The sequence below is a fragment of the Archocentrus centrarchus genome, chromosome 3 (assembly GCF_007364275.1).
Source record: "Archocentrus centrarchus isolate MPI-CPG fArcCen1 chromosome 3, fArcCen1, whole genome shotgun sequence".
Lineage (NCBI taxonomy): Eukaryota > Metazoa > Chordata > Actinopteri > Cichliformes > Cichlidae > Archocentrus > Archocentrus centrarchus.
Genome location: NC_044348.1, coordinates 24,880,442 through 24,908,378, shown reverse-complemented (window position 1 = coordinate 24,908,378; position 27,937 = coordinate 24,880,442). Strand labels below are relative to the sequence as shown.

The following is a 27,937-nucleotide window of genomic DNA, read 5'->3' as shown; positions in this document are numbered from 1 at the left end:
AACAAATCAATAAATGCACAGAACAAAATCCTCATGTGCCTTGGTTTGATGGAGGGTTTTTCACAGATTAATGCACAATACCGAGGCTGCCAGTCTGTGCACGCTGCACAGCTCAGCAGCAACTCAGCAGCACAGAAGAGAGCAGCAACAACTCCCTGTTCTTCCTCTCCACTCCTCTCCCTTTGCTTTTGTGTTTGCAGCTCACGCAGTGCACTCGCTATAATTTAATGGATTCATCTGATCTTTTCTCATTAACTTTATACAAAGCTATACATTTTATTAGTTTCAAATGGACAAAACCTCCAGATCCCTTCACAGACAACTGCGTCAGGAGTAGAGGCGTAGAGGCGGACCCACATGCAGGATAGGAATGCAGGCAATGTAAAACAAAAGCAAGCTGTTTACGACTATTAACAAAACCTAAAAACTAAACAAAGACAGCAACACAAGAATCCAGTGTTGCATGGGGAAAATCACAGAAACACACAGGAAGCAAATAGACCACACAGTAGAGCACAGAGACAAACAACCTGACAAGGACAACAGGGGAGACAGACTGGGCTGATTAGGGAATGAAAAACAGACGGGAGGGACAAGACACAGGTGAGGGTTACCGCCCACATGAAGTCAACCATTAACAATTACAAAGGACGAAGCTAAGCTGGCGTAAGGCATGAAAGAAATCCAACCTTCAAAGTAAAACAGATATCAACTTCAAATATTAACTAAGAATATACAGTAAAACTCCAAATGCTACAAAACAGCGAGAAACTCTTACTTGTAGTTTTTAGGAAATAAAGTTTTTCCTATATTAAAATGGGAAACCAATACTATCATAGGAGAAAGCTAAAGGATTATGGCCACTATACTTGCATAGTCACAGAATGCAACCCAACACTGAAAAAATTACTTACAAGCAAATTAATTTAAGGTAATGTTTATCAAATGATTTTTGATCATATTTAATATCTTACTGATCTTTTTATGTCAGGCTAACTCAGGTTGTTTTAAATTTTTGAACAAATCAAATTCAAGTTTAAACCTACATTTAGTTCAATCACAATTTCATGAAACTGGCTTGTTAAACTAAAATCGCTTACAATTATTTAGGGTACAGTGTTGCATTTTCAGTGTCTGGGATATCCCGAGACTTGAGAAAGGTGTGCAATGCTACATTTTTAGTATTTTACAATGCCAAACATGTTTGGAAATCTGCAATCACTAGTTGTGATAAAAGCCAGTAGCCTAACCAGAAATGTTTGGTACTATAGATAAAGAACCTGCTATAGCTTATTACTAGAATATGTAGTCATAACCTTAAATACAGTCACAACACAACACAAATTTTGAGCAGAATAAATGAAATTTGACCTATTTATTTTAAAGAAACACTTATTACATTGAACTCTCCCTGAAACTCCCTTCTCTCCAGTCATTTAATTGACTGAAAAATTTAATTAACAATATCATGTTGGAAAAAATGTGAAAGAAGATTTTTAAGTTGAGAAATCATTTATATGTTGGAGATAACCTGAGTTCAGAAGCAGGACTATATTACTGCACACTGTCCCCAGTGGGACACACGGCTGCAAGTTTTTTCCATTTGACGCAGTCTTGGGCTTAAGCACTCTGCCTTCACTGTACTCTTCCAGGCAGTCTTAGGGCCGCCCCTTTTTCTTTCTTTTTTCCCCTTAAGGGCTGCCCCTCTCTCATTTTCCAACAGAGGTTTCAAGGTAGATTCATCTTGCTGATGATTTGAGCTGTCTTTGATGTTTCAAACATGGTGCACACATTTCGTGCTCCTAGCTGGATAGTGGATTTGGGTCCTAGGTGAGCTTTCATCTGAAGCTGCCAAAGTGCCAATAATCTAGCTGGAGTCCTGTGCTGGATCCCTGGTTGCTGTTTGTGCTCCCATTGCAGCTTCTGTACCTTGATGAGTTTTTATGAGATGGGGTTGTTAGCCCCATGCCCAAGCCCCGACCTAGAGGGCCACACAGTGTTTTTCATCTTACCTGCATGGCATAATTGAACCTAACAAGAGGTGGCCCCCCACCAATAAAGTGTCTAGGCTTCTAGGGTTCAAACAAAGTATTGCGAGAACCATGGAGAGAGCACACAGTTGGGTCAGGAGTGAGATCACATACCCAAACTCTCCCCTTCGGGTCATGCATTTATAAACTTGCCCCTCATAGTCATTTGTTCTGGTAGGCCCCGGAGCCACTGCCAGTCCTCACTGAGACCCTCCACAAACTGCAGCTTCTGGTCTAGTTTGTTGCTTTATCAATAAAAGTTTTCATTTCCATTTGGTGTTGCAATATTTGCCAGTGAAATTAAGATTGACTTGTTCTGGGAGCACATCTTGTCATATGATCTATAGATGCCATTGTCTTGCTACAGTTTTCAGTAATGTTTTATGCTGGGACAACATAGTATATATCACCACTGCCAAATCAGAACCCCAAGCATTTGCTGTTACATTTGTTCTCTATCTTTTTGTTGCTGTAAAGTCTTAACTGTGACACTAATACACTTATAGAAGACCAGGCATGCTCACAATTTGTTACAGGAAGAGAATAAAGGCCTGATGTGCTGTGTTTCAGTGCATTTGTAAATATGAATGATGAGTAATAAACCTGGTTTCGATATCCTCTGAATAAAATATGCTTCAGCGAGAGTCTGGTATTTGAGGCCAGATGGCCAAAATTTACATTCAAAAACTGCACTCAGTCACTAATTTTAAGCACTTAACCACCGTCTGGAGACCAGCAACGGGTCAGATAAAAGCTGTCATTACACAACAATGACAGATGATACATTTTTTCCTTTCCTCTGAAGAGACAGCTGCAATCTGGCCTTTTTTATAATGCATCAATGTGAATCATCCAAACAGCCTGGATGTTTGCAGATGTTTTGTGAAAATGATGGTTGGTGATATACAGAGCACACATGTTCCAGGATGTGTGTACTTAAGGCTTCTCTTATTTTGATAATTTGTGCTGCCTCACCAAATTAAACGATGTCTCCTTAAAAGCATCTGGAAAAGAGAGGAGAGAGGAAGCTGCACGAAGAGCTACAACCGAGGATGCACAGGTAGCGGTTTTTTTTAAATTTTCAGCATATTCAAAGAAGGGCAACTCACACATACAAAAAATTTCCAAAGAAGACTCTAAATAACTCATCTTTTTCATTCATATTTTTTTCATTCATTTTCTGCCGTTCAATACCTCTCTGTGTGCGATTAAAACAGGTATAATAGTTTGCCATGTTGCACCTTGTTGTGAATTTCATGACAAGTTTCCCTAAATATGAAAACTGTCATGAAATGGTCACATCTGAGATCATTAAATACAGCTGTAGTTGAGTTGTAATTAAATGATTTATTATGCAGTTGTGTCAAACATCATATTTAATTGACATTACTTTAAAATGAGGCTCCAAGGCAAGAATGTCTCATTTAGTTAAATGCCTGCTGCCTCGACTCGTGCCTCTTCCTTGCCTCTTCCGCTCATATCTCTGGTGAGGAGAGGAGTTGAAGATGTGAAATCTAGGAAATGAGAATACATTTCAAAAACAAATTACTAGACTGTATTTAAAGGTGTACTAAGGAAATTGCTGTGCTCCCATGATGTGTGAAAGCGTGGCCATTTCTTGTAGGGTGATGTTTTTTGGCCGAGTTCTTGCTGTTCAAGTGACTGTGGGGTTAACTAACTCAAAAATGAGCCAAAGTCTGGCTTGGTAAGATAGAGGTGGAGACCAAAAGGTGATTCCAGGGGTTCATCTTATCAGTTACTTCACTATATAGTGTGTGTAGTACTGTTTTTTTTATTTTTTGTGCGCATCTTATACTAAACTGTATCATCTCCTAAACAAAATGCATCACAAACCAAGTGGAACATGGTTAAAACAACGTGCTGGCTAGTTTTAAATACAAATTTTGTTTGTGGACTGAATCCCAATATCCCTGAACTTAATAACTTATGGTGCTAACGGCAGTCTGTGACATTGCTGTGGAGGAGTTTTTGGCCCAGTCTTCTTTGTAGAGCTGCTTCAGTGCTTGAGAGCATAAATTACTCTTGTGCCAAGAAAACATTCTCCACATTACATCAGAACGTGAGACTTATCAGACCAGGCAACATTTTTCCAATCTTCTATTGTTCAATTTTGGTGACTCTGTGTATTGTAGCCCCAATTTTCTGTTCTTAGCTGATAGCAGCACCTGTTGTGGACATGTTGTGTATTCAGAGATGCTCTTCTGAATACCTGGTTGTAACGAGTGGTCACTTGAGTTACCATTGCCTTCTTATGAGTTCAAAGTAAACCTCAGAGATGGTTGTTTGGGAAAATCCCATCAGCAATTTCTAAAAATACTCAGCCAGACCATTTGGCACCAGCAACCATGCCATATTCAAAGTCACTTGAATCACCTTTCTTCCAAATTCTGATGCTTGGTTGGTCATCTTAGTCATGTCTACGTGGATAAATACATTGACTCGCTGCCATGTAATTGGCTGAATAGATATTTATGTTAACAAACAGCTGAACAAGTGGCATGCCATGTAGATCCCCATGCTTTAAATAAAGATGGGCACCTGCTCACACCTGGCTGTTATCCAACTGATTGAAAACATCTTATTCTAATATCTTTAAATTTAATGCTAATCCTCAAGGGTCACCTAATTTCCCCCCTCATATATAATACTGCAATATTTTCTAAAATACACTGTTACATTCTTTGTATAGTTTCAGAATTTGTGTACAAGTCTGATGTGTTGTATTTATATAGAAAATTTGTCACTGTATATTACTTTTTAGAAACATATTCAAACAACCACTTTTAGATTGATTCCATATACAACTCCAAATAAACATTTCAACATTTCAGCTTGGTATTCACACCTAAAATGATACAAGCATCAAATACTAAACAGTAATCTGCAGCATTAAATGGACTCACATGCATGTGCCAAAACATGTATTTATTCATTTATTTTTAAAAAATTAAAATAAAGTGCCTTTTATGTACAATATAATAAAAACAACAGTCACAATCTCAATGATACAAAAAATACAGTTCACAATGTTATATGTACACAACAAATAAAAAAAAGAAATCATGCAGGCAAGACCACATTTGTCTAATAGTTATTCAGTCAACTAAGCTTAGGGTGTTTGATACGCTGAGGCGAAGCTGTTGCTGTCTCATGGCTGAGCTGATATGGAGGATCTGGAGCTGTGCTTGCATCTTGTTGAAGTACCACACCATGCAGCACAAATGGTTAATTACCTCTATTGTGTTGTTTCTTTGTATTTATGACCACAGAAATAAAATCCTAAAAAGATGTTGCAATGGATAGCTTGCTTAAGCCATTTTAGGAAAATATACTGCAGTGTTCTACAAATATATAGTTGGCTACATTCATATCCAGTACAGTATGTTGCATTACTGAGGAGCTACTCAAAACTGTTGTACTATTGTTTGCCTTTTAGAGAAAAAGCCCGTCACTGATAAATATGCACTGTTATCACATAGTATACATTTTATCTAAGCTTATTAATTGGTAAGGTCCAACTATATTTCAACTTCAAAATTTCTAAATCAGATTAGGTGGTGTATTGTTAAATAAGTGGCCTCACCAGAATATGCTTCCCATGTGTACAGTATCACTTTTTATATAAGCAAAGGCTGCAGAATGGTACAAGATTTTGAGCAGCTCCCAGTCTAGTTAGCAGATAAAGTTAATGGTGGCTTAGGTGAATTTGTAAATCTACTGTTGACCCGTGTTGTGTTGTGGAGTTATACGTGCCCGCTGAGGGCTACAATCATGCCATTCACCACGTTTCTGTTGGCGAGGTCACTGCTGGGTAGTGTACAATGTGGCACGTGGCTAAAGGCAGAGCAATGTGATATCCAAAGGCATTTTATGTTGTGAGGTTATCCACCAAACAAATCAAAGCAGGTTCCCAAGCCATCATACAGTTCAGAAAACCTGTGTTAGCAGAAATGAGAAACACTGAGCCTTCTGGAATCTGTTTTATTTTGGTTATCCATCTGTTGGCAAATGTAATACTCTGGTTTGTTTGCTCGGTCTCAGCTTGCAATAGTTTGGGAAAAGAATATTTGTTTTCTTGCTGAGAGTTAGATAAGATTGATATCGCTCTCATGTTTATGCGCTACAGCTAGAAGCCTGTTACCCTGGCTTAGGACAAAGTCTGAAAACAGGAGGAAACAGCTTGCCTGCTTCAAAATGTTCATACCAGCACATATAAAACTGATGACAGAAAACATTGCATCTGTTTTTGATAAATGGTTTAAAGCCAAAGTGTGAAAATGAAACCTTTTTTGTGAAGTTTTGGGCTGGCTCCAAAGGTAAGTGAATCTCCATAGAGTCCCATGTTAAAAAGCCCAACTTTATGGCAGAAATAATCATGTTTACAGTCTGGTACAAAAACTGTTTTATAAACATAAATTTAAACAGGAAAAAAAGACCCAAAGTGGCAGCCTTGGGTCTTTTTTCCTGTTTAAATTCATGTTTATCAAAGTGGCAGCTTTGAATGACTGGTCAGTGCTGACACAGGCAGTTGTAGCTGCTAGCTTGTCACTGAGCTGAGGAGTGTACTATGAAGAAAGAAGAATAGGTTAGCAAGCTATTCTGAGCTTAAAGTCAGAGTTTTCAGAGTCGTGAAGGTATAAACTTAGAACAGTGCAAACTGCATGAGTTGCATTGTTACAGTATTCAGCTGGTGATGCAGAAATTATAATTTTTTTTACCCTGCTTGATTTGCAATTACCAGAACACAGATTAGAAAATTGATCAGTTACTGTAGCCCGTTTATCACCAAGAATATTTAACCAAGGCTAAGCTAGTGATTTCCATGCCTCTTTGATTAGGCAATGGGACAGTCTTAGCTGAACACATTAAATAACCTGTAATGTTTCAATGCATCAGAAGTTTCAGAGTTTAAATATACAGCTGTCACATTTGAAATAAACAGCAGCACTGAGACTGCACTGAGCAGTAAAATAAAAATACTACCTTGAGTTTATTTTGCCATTCTGTGCACTTGTGATGATCATAAAAACACAAGATTAACGATTACTCTCATCTTCTTTGCAGCTCCAGTGGCGCCTTTTATGGCCATATTTTTTTAATAGACTTTAGAGATCTGCATCACCCGTTCACTTGATTGATCCCTTTTGTATGGAAGTCAAATGATGTGTGACACGCCCCTTTTACATGAGCACGCTCAGAACCTGAAGACGAAAGCCCGTAGTACCAGAGAAAGCTGATAACCATCGTTGTGATACCAGTCATCCCTGACTCAGGTTTTAGGTTTTGTCGAGCCAGGTAACACAAAGAAAGCCTGACTATGTTGAACTTGCTTCACAGTACACCCCCCGTGGACCTTTTAGCCATGTCTGTTGTGCCTTTTGGAGGATTTGTAATGCACTAATCTGACAAATATTATTGCACTCCACCCTTGCACTAACTTGATGGCTGCCAAAATGCTAAAATCAAAGCTTCAGAATGGGACTTTATAACTTTACCCACTGGTTATAATGACTAGGGATCAATGGGAGTTACTATGTGGATTACCTTTGTACAAAGTCAGACTGGGAGCTTCTCCCTCTTAATGCTAAGCCAAAGGAAATAACTGCCAGATGTGGCATCATATTGACTACAGACATGAAAACTGATGTTGAATTCATCATCTAACTCTCATCAGTGGCATGAAAACAAACATCTCTGTCCTGCTTTGATGTGCTTGACTGAAAACCAGTCCAGGTGCTGAACTACCAGCGTGGTCAAATGTTTTCTGAAGTAGGCAGTAAAGCACTATGGAAAAAAAAAAAAAAAAAAAAAAAAAAAAAAATCACCAGTGTTCACTCTCTAGTTTCAAGACTATCTCTACAACACATCTTGCACAAGGTCCCTTAAAAACACACAATATTAAGCACAGGTACTGTATATACACAACAAAAACCTAAGAAACAAAGGAAACACTGACCACTGTTGCGCAGTATGCTGTGCAGTTACTTTGTCAACTTGTAGCAATTACATAGCATTTCATCATCTGCTCAGTGTTCAAAATACCAAAGTTTTGATCCTGCATGATACTGGAATATATACTGTAGGCTTACATAATCAATACAGTGAACTGGTAATGTAGGCTAAGACATGTGGTGCCATGTTGTCCCTGTGGCCATGTAAATGTTCCTCATTCAGATTTACACAACACAATCAGGTTTCTGCATCTTTGGAAAATTCTGCTCGTTAAGTCTCAAAAGTCTAAGCAATGTGGGCGCGAGAGCGTTTGCGATGGCTGCACTGGTCCCTGTAATAACTGATTTCTAATTTTTTTTCTTAGCAGCCACACCTTCCACCTCAGTAGTTGCATTTCTTAAAACGAGCTCTGATTTTAGTGAAATGTGCAAACCTGTAAGTATTCAACACCCTGATTACTTGTGCTTTCACATTTATGTCACCTCGACCTCTGAGTGTGGTGAGAGTGAGACATGTAACCGGGGGGGGGGGGGGCATCTACCTCACCACATCATACAGCTGTAGTCTGGAAAAGAGAACATTTTCTTTCACCTGCAGCAACATTAGTTATTACTTATTCTGTGACTTTTACATCTTGAGTGGCCTGATTAGCACTTAAAGTAGGCAAGTCAAACTCAATTGTCTCAGTTGTGTCTCAGTGAGATGGCAGAAGCAAAACTGGAATATTTTCACACCGGACAACCACATGGCAAATAATCACCATGTAAAACATTTGGCCCCAGTTCAAAATTTACAACAATTATTTTGCCCAACACAGAGTGTAAAGTCTGTTATGAGCTAACAGTCTTAGAAATTCCCAACCTTGCACTTCACATTTATTTATTATTAGTGCCACAATGCTTTTATAGTGAAACCCATCCCCAGGGTCCGCCACCATGTGCTCTTTGACAGTGATCAACGCTAACACAAAGCATGAGATGGGCATAAGTGGATGGCACTATTGCATTTAGATAAGACAAGTTGTTTTATTTTTGTTTTGGCACAGTGCACGAAGATGATTTTGGTGCTGCCCTGAATGTGGCGGAGGTGTAGCTGTCCCCATTTTGCGTTCCTTTGCTTCTTTGTGTTTGTTATTTCAGATCAGTTACAAAAACAACCCAAAACGAGCCAAAACAAAACAAACAAACAAAAAAAAATAAACGGGGCAGCTGTGTCTCAGTCCATTTAGACATTTAACTTTCTCTCGGCGACATACATTCAGGAGGTAAACGTCAGTATTCAGGCGTAGCATCATTTATAATGACATTTTCTATCATCTTTCTTGATGTCGCAGTCCATTTTCATTGTGGCTCCGGTGTGGCATGTTCTCCTGCTCCGCTTCAGCTTTCATCTTATTTATCCTCATACAGTCATGACATTTATTCAGTGAATGGGGACAAATGTGCTTCTGACTCACTTCCATAATGTGTGGATCATAATGAATATGCATTTCATTATTATATATTTCTAAACCTGAACTCTTGGTCATCATGTAGCTGTAGCTTGGCTCTAGTGTGCATAATAGCAGAAATGTGGCTGCTGCCTTCTGCAGAGAATGTGCAAGATTACTTAAACTGGGCTGGGTAAGATATATTTTTAATTCACTGTCTGTTGTTGCAATAGTATGAAATGGATCTCTAGACTAGGCAATTTATTTATTGTTGCATACCTAAAAAGACAGTGTGATAAACAGTGAAACTGAAAGATCTTCTGTTTATCATTTTATTTTTTCTCCCCCCCCATATTTCCCAGCCTTATGCTCACTCACATATGGTGTTAAGTGGCCACGAGACTGACTCAAAAGAAAGAAAAAAATTACGTGTTATAATTATTCTTAGCAGCTGCCATGGTTCATGATCTTGGCTCAAACTGGAGTGTTGTGCTGCTTTGTTTTTTTTTCTGCTTTATGCAGCAAACTGGACCAACCTCTGGCTTTGGAGTGGAAATGGCTAAACAAAATGACCTCCGCACTGATCACAGAACTAAGATGACTAAAATAAAAGATATGCTGTGATATAGGAGGATGTCAGGGTCTCCTCTCCTTTGCTTGGTGGCCTGTATCCCTCATGGAGATACAGGGTGTAATCGCTTAGTGAATGCTGTGCTCTCATACAATAGAGTCTTTGATCTCCGAGCCTAGCCTCACTCTGGGCCGGGGGCAGGTTGGGGAGTATTCCACATGGCTCTCCTTGAGGTTAAGCGGCCGCCTATCGGAGGCCTCGGAGAAGCTCTTGCTGTTATCTGGTGAGGACTCGTGTGTGGGCGTGCTGCAGATGTAGTTGTCGTTTAACGTCTGGTAACCCTTGTGATCTGAAGTAGAAACAGGGATGGTGTTACCGTTGAGCGGTAAACTCTCTGTGGGCTTTCCAACTATCCTCGGCTTCTTCTGTTGCATGTTGGGGCACTCGCCCTGCTTCAGCATGGACTTCATGTGATCGCGGTTCCGGTAGATGACAAACAAGGAGAACACCACGAGGGAGAAAGCCAACAGAGCACAGACCACAATCAGCTCGTTCCAGTATGTCTTTGTATGGACCTGCTCAGAGCGAGACTCCCCAGGCAGGATGATGGTCTCCTCTCGTGTGACGTGAGGTGTGCGTGAGTGACCAATCAGAGTGGTGCTCTCCTGGTGTGGCTCTGCCCTCACGCAGTAGTTGGCCAGCAGCTGGTGGAAGCCCTCCTCTTCTGACCAGCACTCGTAATTCTCCATCCTTTCAGACTGAGCCACAACGACCAGGTTTCCCTCCAGGGTAGCGTACAGGAACTGGCTGGCGCTGTCACTGTAACGCCACCTCCTCTGTGCCAGGTTGGACCGCAGCTTACATGGAAGGACTCTAAATGTGTTGGCTGGGATGGTAATGAGCTGGCAATGGGAGCCACCTACAGAAAAATAAAAGGAATGCTGTTTCATAACATTTAAAGATGCCAGTAAAAAAATATTTGACCAACTGCATATGGAATCAGGGTGTACTGAATCTTTAAACCCATGGTTTGGTTCAGAACCAAATTTTGGTAAGTGTGGAGTGTGGTTGAATAGGGGGAGGAAAAAAAAAATCTTATTCCACATGCATGAACATTTGATCAATTAGTGGTCTTTACATATGCTATCGCTCAACCCACATTTACACACACATGCTATTTAAACCAACACAAAAGATGCTCAGTTAAACACACCTAAACAGACAGCAGATCGAACATGATTTGAGATGTTTGCTTTGCAGATTTGTCTTGGTTTTAGGACCATAGTAGTCATAATATAGAAGATGTAACTAGTCATAATATAGAAGATGTAACTTAAAGGATTAGTTCCACATTCTGAGAAAGAGAAAATCAATCAGTCTTAAGCTACAGCCAAGGACAGTTAGCATAGTTTAACCTGAATACAAGAAGAATGTGTAAATAGACAGATGGCTCTCTTCTCAAAAAAATAACAAAAGCACCTCTGAAATAAACAAAAATAATAATATATTTACATTTCTTTCACGTAATTCTATTCAAAAGCTTACGTATCTAAAACCCAAACAGAAAAGTTTTAGTTTCAAGAGCGTACAAGACCATCCAACCATTCATCCATTTTCTGCCACTTATTGCTCCCAAGGCAGCTCAGAGATGTTATGACTGCAGTGAGTCCTGGGTCTGCCCCAGGGCATTCTCCCACTAGGACATGTCCAAAACATCTCACCTAGGAGGTATGTAGGGGATGTCTAGGAGGCATCCAACCTCAACTGGCTCCTTTCGATGTGGAGGATTAGCAGCTCTACTGAGGCCCTCCCGAATGACCAAGGTCCTCACCCTATTTCTAAGAGAGCGCCCCAGATACCCTTCAGAGGAAGCAAATTTTTGCCGCTTGTATCTGCAATCTCATTCTTTTGGTCACCACCCAGAGATCGTGACCAAAGGTGAGGGTAGGAATCTAGATAGGATGGTAAATCAACAGACTTGCTTTCACATACAGCACTGTCTTCACCATAACAGACCAGTGCAGTGTCCACATCACTGCAGATGCTGCACCAATCTGTCTTCTGCTCCACTTGCCCCTCACTAATGTACAAGACCAAAATACTTCAATTCCTCTACCTTTTGGCAGCAACCAATTTCCAACCCAGAGTGGGGATAAATTTGTCTAACTGATAACCAAGGCCTGAAACTTGAAGGTGCTAATTTTCATGCCAACCACTTCACACTTGGCTGCAAAAAGCCAAAATGCAAGGTGGAGGTCATGACTTGATGAAGCTAAAAGAACCACATAATCTACAAAAAGGAGAGATGAGATCCTGAGACCACTAAAGAATGTGGTCAAATGTCTCCTCCACATCCTCCAATACATGTAGACTATCCTTTGAATATCCTCAAGAAGATAAAGAGCCAGTTCAATGTTCCACAACCAGGACAAAAACCACAATGTTCCTCTTGTATCCGAGGTATTCCTAATCATTCTTTTTATCTGGACGCTAAGCTAACAGTCTTCACACTTACATTTATTGGATACAAAGTGGTATCAAGTTTCTCATCTACTTTAAGAGCTCAACAAAACTTTTGTAATACAACTTACACGAATACGCAACTTGTTTTTTCTTAAAACCTTTGTGTATGACTTGATAGGAATGACAAAATGTTTTTTCAACTCTAAGTGGATGTTGTTTGTGCGTGAGGTGACAGACAACGCTTAAATTAAAGGCCACTGTACAGAAAGAACACACTCACGAGAAGCTGCTGGTCTGGCAGATCTAGGGTTGGGAAGAGTCCTGTTGCAAATAGCTGATGTGTCAGCCTCCTCCACGTCCTGCTGCCAGTGGCTGAGGCAAAACATGCCAAATAAAAACAGGCAGACGGTTAGCAGATGTAATGACAGGAGGCATCCATGTAAGGTGCCTAGCTTTCTCTTCAGGTCTTTCATTTAAAACTTATGAATAGAATGAGTAATATTACTCTTAAATTAACTTTAAGGGACATGACTCTGATCTTTGAATGGTTATTTTGTGTATTTGTTTGGGTGGATGTTCAAAGCAAAAAGCACATTCATGGAAAGGATGTAAAGGTGAGATAAGATGAATTTTAAACCTTGCATATTTTCCTGTTTTTAACAGTAAAGGCACAGTGTTTGTGTTTATATCTTCCCCCTGTGTGCTGCAGTTCTCACCTGTCAGGTGGAGCCATCCTGACATCCTGGCACAGTTGTCCAGTCCAGGCGCAGTAAGGGTCTCTGGACAGCACACACTCACCGCAGCTCAGGTAGTTGGAGCAGTTGGCTACAGGAACCTCCACCAGACCAGAGTAGGAGGACACAAACAACAGACCCTACAGAGGGAAAAAAAAAAAAAAGTGTAACAGAAAAGGAAACAATGCTAAACAATTACTTATAAACAGAAGAGCATAACCTACACAATAGACTAGCTCTGCCCAGCTGTTCTTCTTGATACCATATGAGAAGCATTTTTAGCACTTTTACTACCTACATGTGTGCATCAGATATGCATTTCCACCACTAATGTTCCTGTCACACTGACGCACAGTTCCCCCCGTGTTCCCAAATATATAGTCTATATTTAGACCAGCACATCTATCTGTGTATTAGACACCATATGCATTCTGTCTCAGTCTTTCATTTCCCTATTTGGAGCTAAGATTATACTCACAAACAGTATCTCAGACTTTATTAGAATTACATAATCTAAGATAAGATTTCAGTTTGGCTGCTCGGCCCCGAGAGGGGCCATTATGTAATAAAGAGAGAAAAGGTAATGAAATTTAGCTCTGGGTAAAGTGCCAGAGAGGATCATAAACTCCGTTCCAGACGGTGCTATAACTTACAGGAAAACTCAATGGAATGGCCCCCGTGGAAAGAAAATGTCTGAAGTCAGTTTGTACTCTGATAAAGCATGCTCTTCCCCATTTTCATTAGCTGTAAATTAAACACTAAAAATTAGAAAATTGGATAAAATATTTATTATAAATGGATACAAAACAGCACAACTACAACCGGTACAAGAGGCACACCATGTTTACAGCCTGGTACAACAGCGATTTTGTTTACTATAGATAAGGAGGTTAACTTTTAAAAACTCCACTAGAATCAAAATCTCCTAGCTGTTTTCTTAAGTTTCACCTCCGTTAATTGAAATCTGTGAATTTGACCTCTCGACTGTGTTTATGGCATTTCTGGAACATTTTTAATGAACTCACCAGAAAAAAAATAAATAAATAAAAAAAATCAATACAGCTTTGCTCTGTGATCAAGTGTACGGAACCACATGAAGTCTGTGCAGGTGAATTAATTTTTAGCATTTTATTATTCAACAATAATGACCAAGCACCTGTGTCTGCTAATGAGAGTTACTAAAATGCTTGGTAGTGTTATCACTCTACTCTCTTGTCCTAATATGGTCACTTCTGGCCTCAAAAAAACCAACACGGAGGCAGACAAAACACTAAAATCAAAGCTGTAAAATTGGGACTTTACAAACTTTATATGCAGCGTATATGGTTAAGGTTGTGATTTACCCTTTGGGGATCAAGCTCGATGTCTTGCACTGGCTGAGGCTCAGCGAACAGAATCATCTCCTCTATAATGTGCATCTTATCATTGGCATTGATGGCCTTATGGAGTTTTCCATCATCTGGAAGACACAGAACAAGTGGAAGTGAGCTATATGGTTTTCAAAAGACAGTTTTCTTCTACTCTGTTTTTTGTTCCTATAAAGTGAAATGCATGGAGAATGTATTAAGCTGCACCTGTGCCAATAAAGAGCACATCATAAGCCCTCTCCATGCCCTGGATCTTGTGCACAGCGATCTGTGTGTAGCGTACGCTGCGTTTGAGCAGCAGTGGAGTGCTGCGGATCACGCTGTCCATCAGGAAATGGTCCTTGACAAAGTTGAGCACTTTATCAGGCATGTGCAAGGACGACTGGATTCCCATTTGCCTGGCATGGTTGGTCACGCACTGCGGCAGGAGTAAATTAAAGAAAGAAAAAAAGAAAAGAAAAATGAATCTCTGCTTATTTGAGTAGTACTGCAAATAAATACAATAGGACGGGTTATTGAATTAACATTTGACCTCAACTTTAATTACGTAAGAGCACAGACATAGAAACACAGAATCAATGAGATAAGTAGCTTAAAACTACTTCATTGGTGATGGCTTTAATCATTTTCTTAAGCTGTGTGTACTATTTTATGCTCTGAGGCATTTCCTTGGCTCTGCTACAACAACAGCAAGACAGTACTTTCTATTTTTCAGCAAGCAAAGAAAATAAATGAACATCTGCTTCACATCAGGCTCACTTGTTCAACAGCCTAAAATAACTACAGGTAGGACTGGATGCCTTGTTGGAATGTTTAATAGAACCTTTGTATATGTGACAAAGACAACCCTTTGTCCTCATTTTATCCATTATTGAATAAGAACCACAGAAAGAAGTTGTGTCTTGTTGCACTTTTGTCATGTGATATGGTCTTCCCCACTCACCGCCCCAGGCCGTGGTTCTGGTACAGGGTGGTTGTAGGTGTACCACTGCTGTGTCTCCCTGTTAACCTCTCGGTAGCGCCCGCTGAAGGCTCTCTTCACCTGGTCCATGGTGAAGGCACAGACTGCAGAGCTGCCTGAGGCACCTTTATACCTGTAAATGTATAAATGTGTGTAATGGTTTTAGCTGTGAACAACTGGTGAGTGAGCCAACATTTTAGCCAATCAGAGCTGTGCTGTCATTCTTAAAGCTTTAGCGTCACACAGTTTCTCAAATGTATTGATACTTTCTGCAACTGTCATCATTCTATTCAGAAAACTGTAATGAGAACAGTTGCAGAGTGGGCGCATGAGTGATTTCCATATTAAAACCTTTATTTTGTTGATACATTAATTAATCATTGGGATTGCCTGGGCTTGTATTAGTGGTTAAGCACATTACATCTGCTCTAAATTCAGAGGAGCCAAGTGAAAAATGACAACTTGCCAAGTATGAGCGCAGATATTAAAAAACAAACAAACAAAAAAATACTGGCTCTAGATTGGGGGGGTAAACTTCAACTGTAACTATGAGACAAATCACATTATTTGTGTGATTTCTGTCACTGTCACAGCTGACACACAGCACTGTCACAGTCTCAACCATCCCCTGCATTTGAGTCGTACCACTGAGAAGTGAAGACGCCGTAGAACACGGTGCTCTCCCAGCTGTCTCCCGTGGGCTTCAGGACAAACATGTCTTGGATAATGTTGAAGGGGAAGCCGTCATCGGGAAGAGAACACAGGAGCTGAGCCTTCAGGAAGGTGGTCCATTTCTTCTGCAGGACCCGCTCACCTCCTTTATCACCCTGAGGAAAAAAAGAAAAAAGATGCACCAAGTTATAGGATGTCATAGAGGACTTTATGGCCCCTTAATAAATTTTAATTAGTTTTTGGCAGCAGTTATACACGCACATACTTAAAATTGGGCCAAGGTTTCAGTTGATAAAAAGTATTACTTGATTATGACTGCATTATTCTGATACCTCTCCACTTCATTTGATGGAACCTTAAACATTAGGCTAGCATGCTTTAACCAGGCTTCAACAATGGACATTGCTACTAGCAAAGACAACATGAACACACAGTTAGATAGAATATCATTACATAATGCAAGGTCCTATTTTATAACTAGCATTACTCATCCTAAAGTATATGATTATTACATAAAAGCAAAACATGCCCCTTAAAAATGCTTAGAAAGACTCAAAGTAATCCCTCCATTTCACTACATGACATAATCCTCCTGGTTTGTCTGTGTTTACATTCTGAGTTGCTGCACCTAACTTTTACAGTGTCTCAATGTGTCACATTGATGCCTCTATCATTAATGTAATGAGAGATGTAATGGCAGCGGCAGCAGTTTGGTGGAGGGGTGGAGGATGAAACTACAACAGATGTGGATATTTGTGTTACAAATTTGTTTTCTCCATGAGGTCACTATGGAGTACACTGATATCTTATGATAAGAACAGAAGGAGTGCAGAGTAGGGGAGGTCAGAAAGTCAGAGTTGTGACAGAAGCTGGGAGTTCAACTTTGCTATGACTAAAATCAGCTGGAAAGCTGTGGCAGGAAGGGAGGACACCACGGCCTCTCAGTCAGCTCTGTACAACAGATCAGAAGCCCCATAGAGGCCAACACTGCCTAAGTACACCTAAGAGCTCAAATGGATTTCAAATTTGCTGTCAGAAACTTAAATGGACAGCTAGCAGCAAGTAAATCAGATAGCAAGCATATATATGGATAACACAAACTTCCCCATAAACACTTTTTTAGGTTCTAAATGATTTATAAAAGCACACTGTTTTCAAACTTATCTACTGAATTTAGACTCCCACAATCAGACTTAATACATCATTATGAAGGCCAAATATTCCATGAAATAACTGAACAGACTTAAAATATGTTGCAATGTACTAGCTCCTAGAAAGATATGCAGTACTTTCAAGCCCATGTATTGCATCACAGCTGCAATCCATCCCCTTTGCCTTAGAGGGAGCTGTTGAAGTCAGATAGAAAAGAAAAATTGTTACTGTGATGGTCATGACCCTTCTTTTTTCTTTTAAAAAAAGTCAGTGAGCTGGACATTCATATCCAAGACTTTAATGTCCACATGTAATTCAAAATGTTGAAATCCTTTCCTGTGGTGCAACATGTGTTTGGTGCAGGAGCATTTTAACAATAAAATATGTAGCACACACACACACACACACACACACACACACACACACACACACACACACACACCTGATATTTTATGCTATGGCATAAACTATCAGCTCCCCTTTGAAGGAGAGGGAATGGTGAAATAGAAAAAACAAACAATGGTTAGTTATTAATTACAGCTTTGAAATAAAGATCAGTCCTTCACGCCTGACTTCACCTGCAGCTCACAGAAAAGGCATTTGCTCTTCTTTCAAACTGTCACAAAATATTCCCATAAACAGTTATCGGATGACTTTTCTAGGACTAGCAATTATAAAAGAGCTTGTAAACACACACGAAAAAGAACACCTCCCAAATACAGCGAGCTAGCGTCAAAACACTGGAGGAGCGGGACTAGGAGGAAGGGGAGGAAGAACAGGACCAAAACAAGCAGCCTCGCCCAGTCTCACGACAGCTTTTTCTCAAATCCAAACGATCCAGTCAGTACGGCCTCCAAAACCCAGAGCAACTCCTAAACAACCACACGAGGAGTTAGGAGATAATAAAGTACAAAACTCTAACTACCTCCATTTCCTCCTCTGTGTGCTGTCACAAACAAACAATCACATTGCTCAATACTGAGGTGAAGCCACCCTTGTGGGAATGATGTAGGACCTGGGAGCCAATTACTAAGCTGAGGTAGTAGCCTGTTCACATAATAAGGAGACCACATTCCTGCTCTCTCAGCTGTCCACTGCTGTTGTTTCTGTGCTCTGCTGCACAGCTTGTACAATCGCATCGACCACTCCCCTCTGATAGCCGCCCTCCGAAAATAAACTCACTTCTTTGTGTGGGATTAGCGGACTCTCATAGAATTTATTACATCTAACATTCTCATCAACCTGAGACCTAAAAGATCATGAGGTAAAGAAAATGGTGCCACACAGTTTTTATAATGTGCCCACTTTTCACAGCCATTTAGAGTGCACACCTGAATAAACAAAAGAAAGAGGGAGGGGAAGGGGGTGCAGATAGGAAAGAGTGGGAGAAAAAACAACTGGGAAGCAGAATTTTTTTGGCAAATGCAAGTAAAACAGTAGTTAGAATACATTTCATTAATCTTATCTAACAAGAATCATGCTCTCTTTCTAAGTGTCTGTCAAGATGAACCAACACACCCAATATGATTTTGATACATTAAAAAAACCAACATATCAGGACTTGGCCTGACAGAGAGAGAAAAGGGAGTGCGTGCTTTCTGTCAGTTTGCAAAAGCGTAATAGATATGGAGCCTGCCAAAAGGGAGGGGTCTTCATACCTCAGCTTTACCGAATCTGACCTCAGTATTCTCTGCTCACTGAAGGAGTACACAGGGCACAATGTGAACATGTGATACACTATTCTGAATAAAAAACAAACAAAAAAAAAAACAGGGGTGAATTTAGGAGCAAATTTGCAGCAGTCTTAATTTAGCCTTAGATTTTCTCTATTGAGACGCCTCCAGCTGTGAAGTGTACCTTCCTAAGGGGTCATGGGAGAGGCAGGGATACCACATGCGGTGAACGGAACAGCTGTTTACTATCATTCTCAAAACAACAGGAAGTGCGTTCTTATATTGTGTCCACCAAGATCGCTGCTCACCTATACAGTCAACACGCACTTCATAGAGGCAACAGTGACACAATTTGCATTCAAATATTGAGTCCCAGAACTCAAATCTGAACGTGTACACAAATATTTTTGTATTCAGTACAAATGACAATTACAGAGGACATCACATCTCAGGTGTCGGCTGCAAATAAAAATATGTCTATCTGTCATCTTTAGGCTTGTAGCAATAGCGGACCTGTAATTTCTGTCTGCATTTTCTATCACATTTATAATGTCACACTGAAACTGTTTACATTGAACATAGCCAGAGTTTTAAATAAAGAAGTCAGAAGATGCACAAGTATCCCTGTGAGGCACAAGCTCAGACTTATCACTGCTCTAAATGCTACATTTCATTAATTTTTTTTTTTTACTCTTGTCTGTATATGATCTTGATGAGAGTGGATGTGCCTAATGTGGTCATCTCAGGCACAAAACCTCCACCTACCTGTTGTTCAAACCTCTGACTGAGAAGGGCAACCAATCAGAAGTAAGTTGGTTTTAAGGGAGGGTGGCCTTAAAGGGAGAGGAGCTGCAAGGGATTGTTTTAAGAAGCCAAAAGAAGGTCCAGTAGAAGAAGATAATTTTAACTTTGAGCTATTCTAAAGGTGTTCAAGACTAAAATATTGGAGCTGGAAATAAGAATAATAGGTCCTCTTAAGAAAACAAGCAAATACAAATCACTGTAATTTCACTTATTCGTGCATTATATTGCATTTCTTTTTCATTTTGTCAGCGGTGACTTCCCTTGACAACCAGGCTAACTGTGAAAGTAAAGTTGCATTTCTGCTGTAATCAGCTATGCTTTATTTGACCTGTATGGTTAAACTCTTCACTAAAATTTCACAGTTAAGTCCCTATGATGCTTTTTTTTTTTCTTTTTGCAGACATACTCACAGTGAGGGAAGCTTATTAGTTTGACTCTGGTGTCTTATTTTACTGAGAATTGGACAGCTTTGTGATGCAGATACATTCATAACTACAGTGTGGCTATAACTTAGATATGAGCCAAAATCAAAATTTACCTTTATGAAAAACAGCCCCAGAGCTTCCTGCATCAGTCACAAGAAATTCATGAGGGGCAACATAAGATGAGTTTTGTGAGTGACATTTGCAAGACGGTAATGTGCACAAAACACCTCCTCTGAGCAGAAACTGGACAATTAAGTGGAATTAGTGTTTAACCTGTAAAGTGGAGAATAAGCCACAAGCAGCACTACTGTATTGCTATAGAACAGCATCTGAAAAGATGTCAGTCAGGGAAAGGGGAGCTGCTGCACTCCTGTGAAATAATGGTGCTTTATAGAGCAGAGAAAGCTATTGTTCTGTCTCTATTGCACAGTTCATCTGCAGCAAGTTGCCACAGTCTGGGGGCATTTCTGTCAATGATTTCCATATATAGAACCCAGGAGGTGCTCTGCCGGCAGCAAGAGGTGTCGCCGCACCGAGTGCCAGAGCCTAGCAGGACTAAGTCATTAAGCTGTCACTTAAGATTACATGCTGTCCCCACGATTACTCACATTACTGCCTCTATGAACAAGAGACATCAGTCAGGGAGGGACGCTGAGTGCATGTATATCAGGCAGCTTCATAGCCTTTTAATTGATCTGACGACAGGTGAAAGGGAATAAAGTTTGTGGCTGATTATCCAGGTTGATCAACCAAACTGAACTCTCAAGGAGAGAAGGGGGAGGAGGAGGAATGACGTCAATGGTTTAAATGATCCCAGAGAATTCTGCAGTTGCAAGTTTGCAAGAAAACAGGCCATATAGTAGGGTGGAAAAAGCATTTCATATTGCTGTGAAGCACTCTTGAATACTAATAATGCCTGCAAAGCTCAAAGGGCTGGTGGAGGAACAGCAAGGAGCTGGAGGGATGGACGAGTGCAGCTGACATTGTGAGGGAGATTGAAGGAGAGTGGGATATGACATTGCAGAGAAAGGGGAGGGAGGGAGGATGAGACGAGGCAATGATTCAGGCAAGTGGAAACTATATCTGCTGAAAACATGTCTGTACAGTTAAATACTGAAAAGTTTAAACTCCTCAGTGGCATGTTTCCATTGCAATTACTCAGGCATGACGTACAGTTAATGTTACCTAATGTCCTTTGACATGGGAGTGTCCCATCTGTTTTGAGTTAATTGTGCCAGGATTAAGCACAGGAAGTTTTGAGCCCTGCTATGCCCCTTTCTTTTGCATGATCATTTTGTGTAATCGCCTCACCCTAACCCAGTGTATATTACCTTACACACGCGAGCAATCCTTGACACTATGGTGCTGTCAAAGAAGTCAAATTCTTTTCCCGCCTCACTAAAGAAGAAGTAAATCTTGTCGTCGTCACCCACAGAGTTGCCTATAGGCTGACTCTCCTCGATGTAAGCCGACCCGACAAAGACCGGATCTGTTAGAGAAAGAAAAACACAAAAGCAAACGTGGTTAGAGAGGTATGTTGTGCCTTTATCATCTACACACGAGAACCACTCTCTTTTTTGCCATCATAAATTTGGAAAAGTTAGTTTCTACATGACAAAGCTGTGATGTACAATCCTGCAAGGGAAGAGAAAACAGAATCCTCCTTATAATTGTACTCAGATGTCTCATCAGGAGCAGTCTGCATGAATTACCTAAAGATCAGAAGACAAGAGGGGTCTTAATTGTGCACAAAGTGCAGCTTACTCTGGTGAAAGCAGTGGCAGCCGGATGAGGTTGTTTTGATGTGCATGTGCAGTGGCTGATAGGCTGGGCTCCCGCAATCTACAAGCGCTTGTCTTTTCTCTCAGTCTGCATGCATTAGTGAATGTGCCTCACTAATGATCGCTGCTTTTTGGAGCTTATCTGCAGTGGTCGGTACATAATGGAAGATTTGTGGAAGGAAAAAACACATGGGAGTTTACCTTGCAGCCATTTTAAGGAGTTTTCTGTCTTCAGAGCAGTTCCCTGACCCAAACTCTTGTAAATGACTGGTTCATTCCCTTGAAAGTTACTAACAGTGCCAGTATACAATTCACCATCTGGAGGAACACATAGAAAGAGACAAAGATTGAACTGGATTTGCAATCAACAGACATAACACATGACAAAGAAATAATGAGCTGGAGCTGAAGCCAGTAATAAAGTGAAATGTTAGCACAATAACCGTCTGAGAGAGATTAGACAAATCATTTCTTCTCTTCATATCCACTTCAATTATTTACTAATTGCTTGTTAAAGAAGTTGAACACAAACAGTGTCTGTTGGTGTCCGGCTATTTATCAGACAGTTTGACACAGACAAACAACATTAGCAGGCATATCATGAATTATTACCGAATCAAAGATGGAGCTGACATCAAAATAGTTTCAGAAACAGCTGCGCCCGCTTTCCCTTTCTAAAAGGAACCCATTCATACAAGTGTGCATTACTACATACCAACAATGATGGCAGTTGATTTGTACTCTGGATTAAAGGGGCAGCGACTGCGCCCATCTTCCATCACGACCTCGCCCACTTCATCTCTCTCCAGTGTGAATGTTGACGTGTTCTGGAGACAGAAAAACACCAAACGTCCCTCAGGCTCAGGCCAATTAAATTCTACTTATAGTAAAATGGTGAGCTAAAGTGAGCACAGTGACCTCAAGCTCATTTTCTCTATTACAATACACACTGGACACTGGATGTTTGGTTACCTTAAACATACTGTTAAGCTGTCTGATTACTAAAACCTTGTTTTTGTGTACCGTATGCCACAAACAATTTCTATTTCATCAGAAAATGAAAACTATGTCCAATGTATCAACCGACTACAAAGAAAGTGTGAAATTCATCTTAAAGGACAGCAAATGATCAAAATTCCCACAAAAGACCCAACTGGACAATAAATGCATCTGACTAAAAAAAAAGTCATCTTTGTAGCAAGATGCTGATATGTTGTTGCTGTTGAGCTGTTGCTCAGAAACATCACTGACGTGCACTTTGTCATCATTACTGTGAACACAGCTACTGTACTTCATCCTCAGTCCTGCGGCCATAAATATTTTCTAATCCCTTGCTCCCAAATATTCCCTGAAACATTTCCTGCATGCGTCGAGAGACACGCATTTTCTAAATTCTGCAGTGACCAGCTGTCTTGGGAAATTATTGCTTCCAAAAACATCAAATTCTGATTTACATCATAAGCTGGAACACATGAATTTAGAGTGACAGGGTAGCAAAGTCAGTTTTAGTGTTCATTTTTTTTTCTTTTTCTGGTAGATTTGTGTTTTGAAAGAAATGAAACCGATAACAGGACCAAATCGAATCTAATAGTGGCCTCCAAGCCTATTTGACTGAAGCCGTAGCAGAGAATGGTTTAGTATTAAAATCATACTTGTCAAACTCAAGGCCTGTGCCTAGTGTATGCACAGTATTTCATGCAATTAAAAACTGCTGCAGCCAGTTTGCACTGGATGCTTTAACAGGTTAAGTTAGATGTCATCATGCCATCCTATTAGAAAGTGACTTTCAGTGACTGGACATGTTGAATTCCCATAGCCCATGAGAGCCATAAAATTGAATAACTCATCAAAATTGGCAACTTTTGCCATGGGTGACAGAGACGGCACTGAATCCAAATGCAGCCAGTGCCTTTTCAAAAGTCTGACAAAGGGAGTGAGAACAGTGAATTACAAGAAAATATATGGAGGGCAATTGCTGTTTCCACTGCTACACACTGTGGTCTGCTGTGTATGAGGAAACAAAGTGACAGCCTGCTGGCTAATCACAGTGCGTGCATCGTGACACCTCAGTTTAAGTGAATCACATCGAGAGACACATGCATTTGGACGAGATGTCGATAAAACAGTGAACAGCCTCAGACTTGTATCAAAAGTGGTGGGGCATAAGCAACTCTGCACTAAATCTAAATGTAGCTGGTCTGTCAGACAGCACTTGGTCTTGTTTGTCTGAGCATCCAGTGCTGTTTGATAAATCTGACAAAGGGTATGAGGCTGCTGAATCATAGGAAAATATATGGAGAGCAGTTGCAGTTTCCACTGCTGCACACTGATGTGGCTAATCAACGTGAGTTTCTCATGATGCCTTCATTGTGAACAGTTTCAGAGCCTCGAGCAGTCAGAGGTCGTAAGACTGCAAAAGCTTCAGTTTAACTTTGTAATAAATTTTTACACAGGAAGATGATGGAAGATTTTCCTTTCTTTCCCCCTCTTTTCTTTCTTGGGGCCTCAGGAAAGTATTGACAGGTATCCTGATCCTGTAGATGAAACGGGTAGCAAGCTGAGATGTCACATGTACCACCAGCTACAGTTTGAGACATCTGCCACCTGGTATTCTTCTGATACACCCCCCCCCCCCCCCCCCCTTTTGTGTGTGTGTGTGTGTGTGTGTGTGTTGTAACTTTATAATACATGTTTACATGGGGGAGAGAGAGCGAGAGCGAGAGAGAGCGAGAGAGAATTTTTAGTGATGTAGCAACTTCAATCAAACGGGACAGCATGGATTCCTCTGTTACTTGGAGATGTTCCCATGCCGCCTTATTATTAGAAGTTGTTTTAATCTGAGCTTGTTTAATTCATGTCTGTCATTTTGATTGTTTGGCGTATCTTTTTGGCTTCAGTGTCCTGTTACACTGACCATAAAACCCTCTGAGACTGTTTTTAGAAGTGGCTAGAAAATAAAACATCCTCCATTGTTAATATTATACATCTCAGAGCATCTGGCCACGAGGAATGCCCTGGGTGACACACACACACACACACACACACACACACACACACACACACACACACACACACACACACACACACACACACACACACAGTTGTGGACTCTGTCAACAAGACGAGTGTTCACCCAGACCAACTGAGACTTGCTAGGAATCCCAGTTCAGGGCCTAAAGTCCTGCCAAATAATCCTGAGTCTGAGACTCTGACGTCAAAGGAGAGATTTTAATGCCTCACTTTAAGAACCGAGCTGTCACCAAGCCCGACTGCTACCCTATAAAAGAAATCAATGCTGTCCTGTTGCTGGTTACTGTCACTCCAAATGTACTCCTCTGCTAGATAAACAGATCTACTGCTTCCCCTCTATCTGGAAACCACACAGCTTGTGTACCCCCTGTTGACTTGTCTGGCTCAAGTGCCTCAGCAGGATTTGGTTACGCTTGGATAACAACAGATCCAATACTGACATGGTGGATAAAAGGGCTTGATTCCTAAAGAGTACCCAAAAAAATAAAAAAACCAACATCAAAATTCAGGCCTGTTCTTGTGAGAGGAGAGGAACAGAATAAATCAAGACTCCTTTTAATGATGGGAGAAAATCAACTCTTGCAGGTGAACAATGGGTAGATTGAGAGGTCATTACTTACTATGTAGGCGCAGACAGGGCTGAAGGCATAGGTGCCACACACATAGAGATGAGTGCTATTCAGCCGCAGAAGAATTTTGATGTAATTGAAGCAATCAGTCTGGAGGGTGAGCAAATGGAGAGAGTGTCAGGTCCATAAAAATCATGAGAAATTCTTAGAATTGAATGCGATTTTCTTGAGAGCTCCTTAAAAAAAATTGGCCTATAATACTTTTAATCATAAGCAAATCTTTCGGAGCAGGAAATGTAAATACTGCTGAACTGAAACAGAAAAGTATTCTCCTCTGCTCAAACACTGCTGGGAAAACCTCTCAGGATCACACAGCACTTTGCCTGGTGAGCTTTTTGTATTACACAGACCAGAGATTTACACAGATTACTGAGGCTTGTCGCCCAGAGATACAACAGCTGGCATGACAACAAGGTACAGACAGACAGAAGAAGAAGAAGAAAGAGCAATTCCCCAGTGAGCCTGCACACTTGATGAATCCATTTGTAACTGATGGAAAGGTTTGTCAGCACACAGCTCCACCGTCATTTTTTTTTTTTCCACCCTCCACCTCACAACACTAGTGAAACAAACAGAAGAAAATGTCTCTCACCTCCAGATTCTTCCCTTTGAAGCTGCACTCCTCTCTTTTTCCAGCAGGAGTGCCCCATGTCAGCTGAACAAGAAAAAGAAACCCTGAATAAGTCATGTGAAAGACAGGGGAACCACTTTATAGAATGTCTGTCCACTTCTACTCTAGTAAAAAGGGCTTCAATATGCATACAGTAGTGCTTCTTGAGACTGTCCTCGATTAATAAATTATTTTCACCCGATTTTAGGTAAACATTTTATTGTATGCTGACGGGTTAAGAACTGATGCCCCCCATTTCCAAATGATAACTGTGGCAGATGTTAAGAGTCCAGTTAAATCAAAACAGAAGCTCACATGTGCGCATAGCGCTGTGGTTATGTTTGATGCACTGGCCGCTGCTCACACAAACTGTGACGTTAGCACAGTGCCATAACAGTTTATGCTCGCACTCAAGGTGCGTTCGACTCACTGCAATCTTCTAAACTGTGAGCGTCACCGCTCTGAGAAAAGTCACTGCTTCATAGGAACAGAAGAAGTCAAAACAGGAAACAAAGCCACTGAGGAGGTTTTTCCAAAGTTTGTTTTTAACTGATGCAGCAGTCTCCCTCTATGACAATTCCTGTTCTCACGCACTGATATTTCACAGAGGGTTGCAACCAACCAAAATTACACCAAAGTGCACTGCTTACCAGCAGCGATGACATGATTTTTGGCCGGTGCCGCTGTGCGCCAGGACGACAACAGCAAGCATTAACTGCCTGTTAGTGGTTGAATATGACCACTGTCAGGTGGCTGCTGTTGGTTTGATGTGTGAAACCAAAATGACAAATGTCATAAAGTGACTCATGACTTACAGAAAGGGATTTTGCTATGATCGAAACTCCATATAGAATTTATCCATATCTAAAATTTAAATACATCTATTGTCTCAACACCTTAATATTAAAAATATGATCAAAATTGCCAGGATCCATTTATTTAACACTGAACTTTTCAATTTGGACTTACAGCTCCATTAAAACCACCCCTATTAAACTACTAGTCTATAATGTGGTAATTGAGGGTTTTAGAAAGTCTCTGGCCACTGCCTGAATTATCTACCAGCCAAATTTTTCACATTTGTGAGCAGCCTGGTGAATCAGCAATTCAGGCTTTAAACATGCAGTTTAGACTCATATGAGCCATTTGGCATTTTGTCACGCTCACGTTCTTCTGCAGCTTGATCTTGCTGATGTCCGAGAGGCTGAGGGCAAACAATGCCTCCCTGGCTCCCACATAAAGCATGTCGTCCTCCTGGCTGAGCAGCAGAGAGGTGTAATTAAAAATGCTGTTTGCCGAGAACCTCTTAGCGGATCTTTCCTTTGCATCTGGAAAAAGACACACACACACACACACACACACACACACACACACACACACACACACACAGATTATTATCACACAGCAGAACAGAAAGGAACAGATTAGTGCAGAACATGTGATGCTCAAAGCACAGAAAGACGGATGAAAGTGATTAGTTTTTTTATTTATTCTAAGAGGACAAAATGTAACTTGCATGTGCATGAACTCATTAATGCTTTATCACACACAAAAAAATATGGGAATCTCTTAATGCTACACAGAGAACCACAAATCACAAGTACAACACAACACTTGCTTGCGAGGTTCAGTC

The 27,937-nt window shown here is 40.6% G+C and overlaps 1 protein-coding gene across 1 annotated transcript in view; it reads right to left on the bottom strand.

Annotated features, from left to right (window-relative positions):
- Positions 1–9,866: 9,866 nt before the first annotated feature.
- Positions 9,867–27,937, bottom strand: part of sema4bb (sema domain, immunoglobulin domain (Ig), transmembrane domain (TM) and short cytoplasmic domain, (semaphorin) 4Bb) — a 54,662-nt gene continuing 36,591 nt past the window's right edge. The window contains exons 3-15 of the mRNA XM_030725938.1: positions 27,472–27,632; positions 26,287–26,349; positions 25,686–25,784; positions 22,751–22,862; positions 22,237–22,353; positions 21,586–21,743; positions 16,174–16,355; positions 15,511–15,661; positions 14,775–14,985; positions 14,544–14,659; positions 13,183–13,340; positions 12,747–12,838; positions 9,867–10,922 (exon numbers count right to left, since the gene is read on the bottom strand). Coding sequence (XP_030581798.1) covers positions 10,150–10,922; positions 12,747–12,838; positions 13,183–13,340; positions 14,544–14,659; positions 14,775–14,985; positions 15,511–15,661; positions 16,174–16,355; positions 21,586–21,743; positions 22,237–22,353; positions 22,751–22,862; positions 25,686–25,784; positions 26,287–26,349; positions 27,472–27,632 — 2,393 coding nt within the window. The 3' untranslated portion in view covers positions 9,867–10,149. The remainder of the gene's footprint in view (positions 10,923–12,746; positions 12,839–13,182; positions 13,341–14,543; positions 14,660–14,774; positions 14,986–15,510; positions 15,662–16,173; positions 16,356–21,585; positions 21,744–22,236; positions 22,354–22,750; positions 22,863–25,685; positions 25,785–26,286; positions 26,350–27,471; positions 27,633–27,937) is intronic.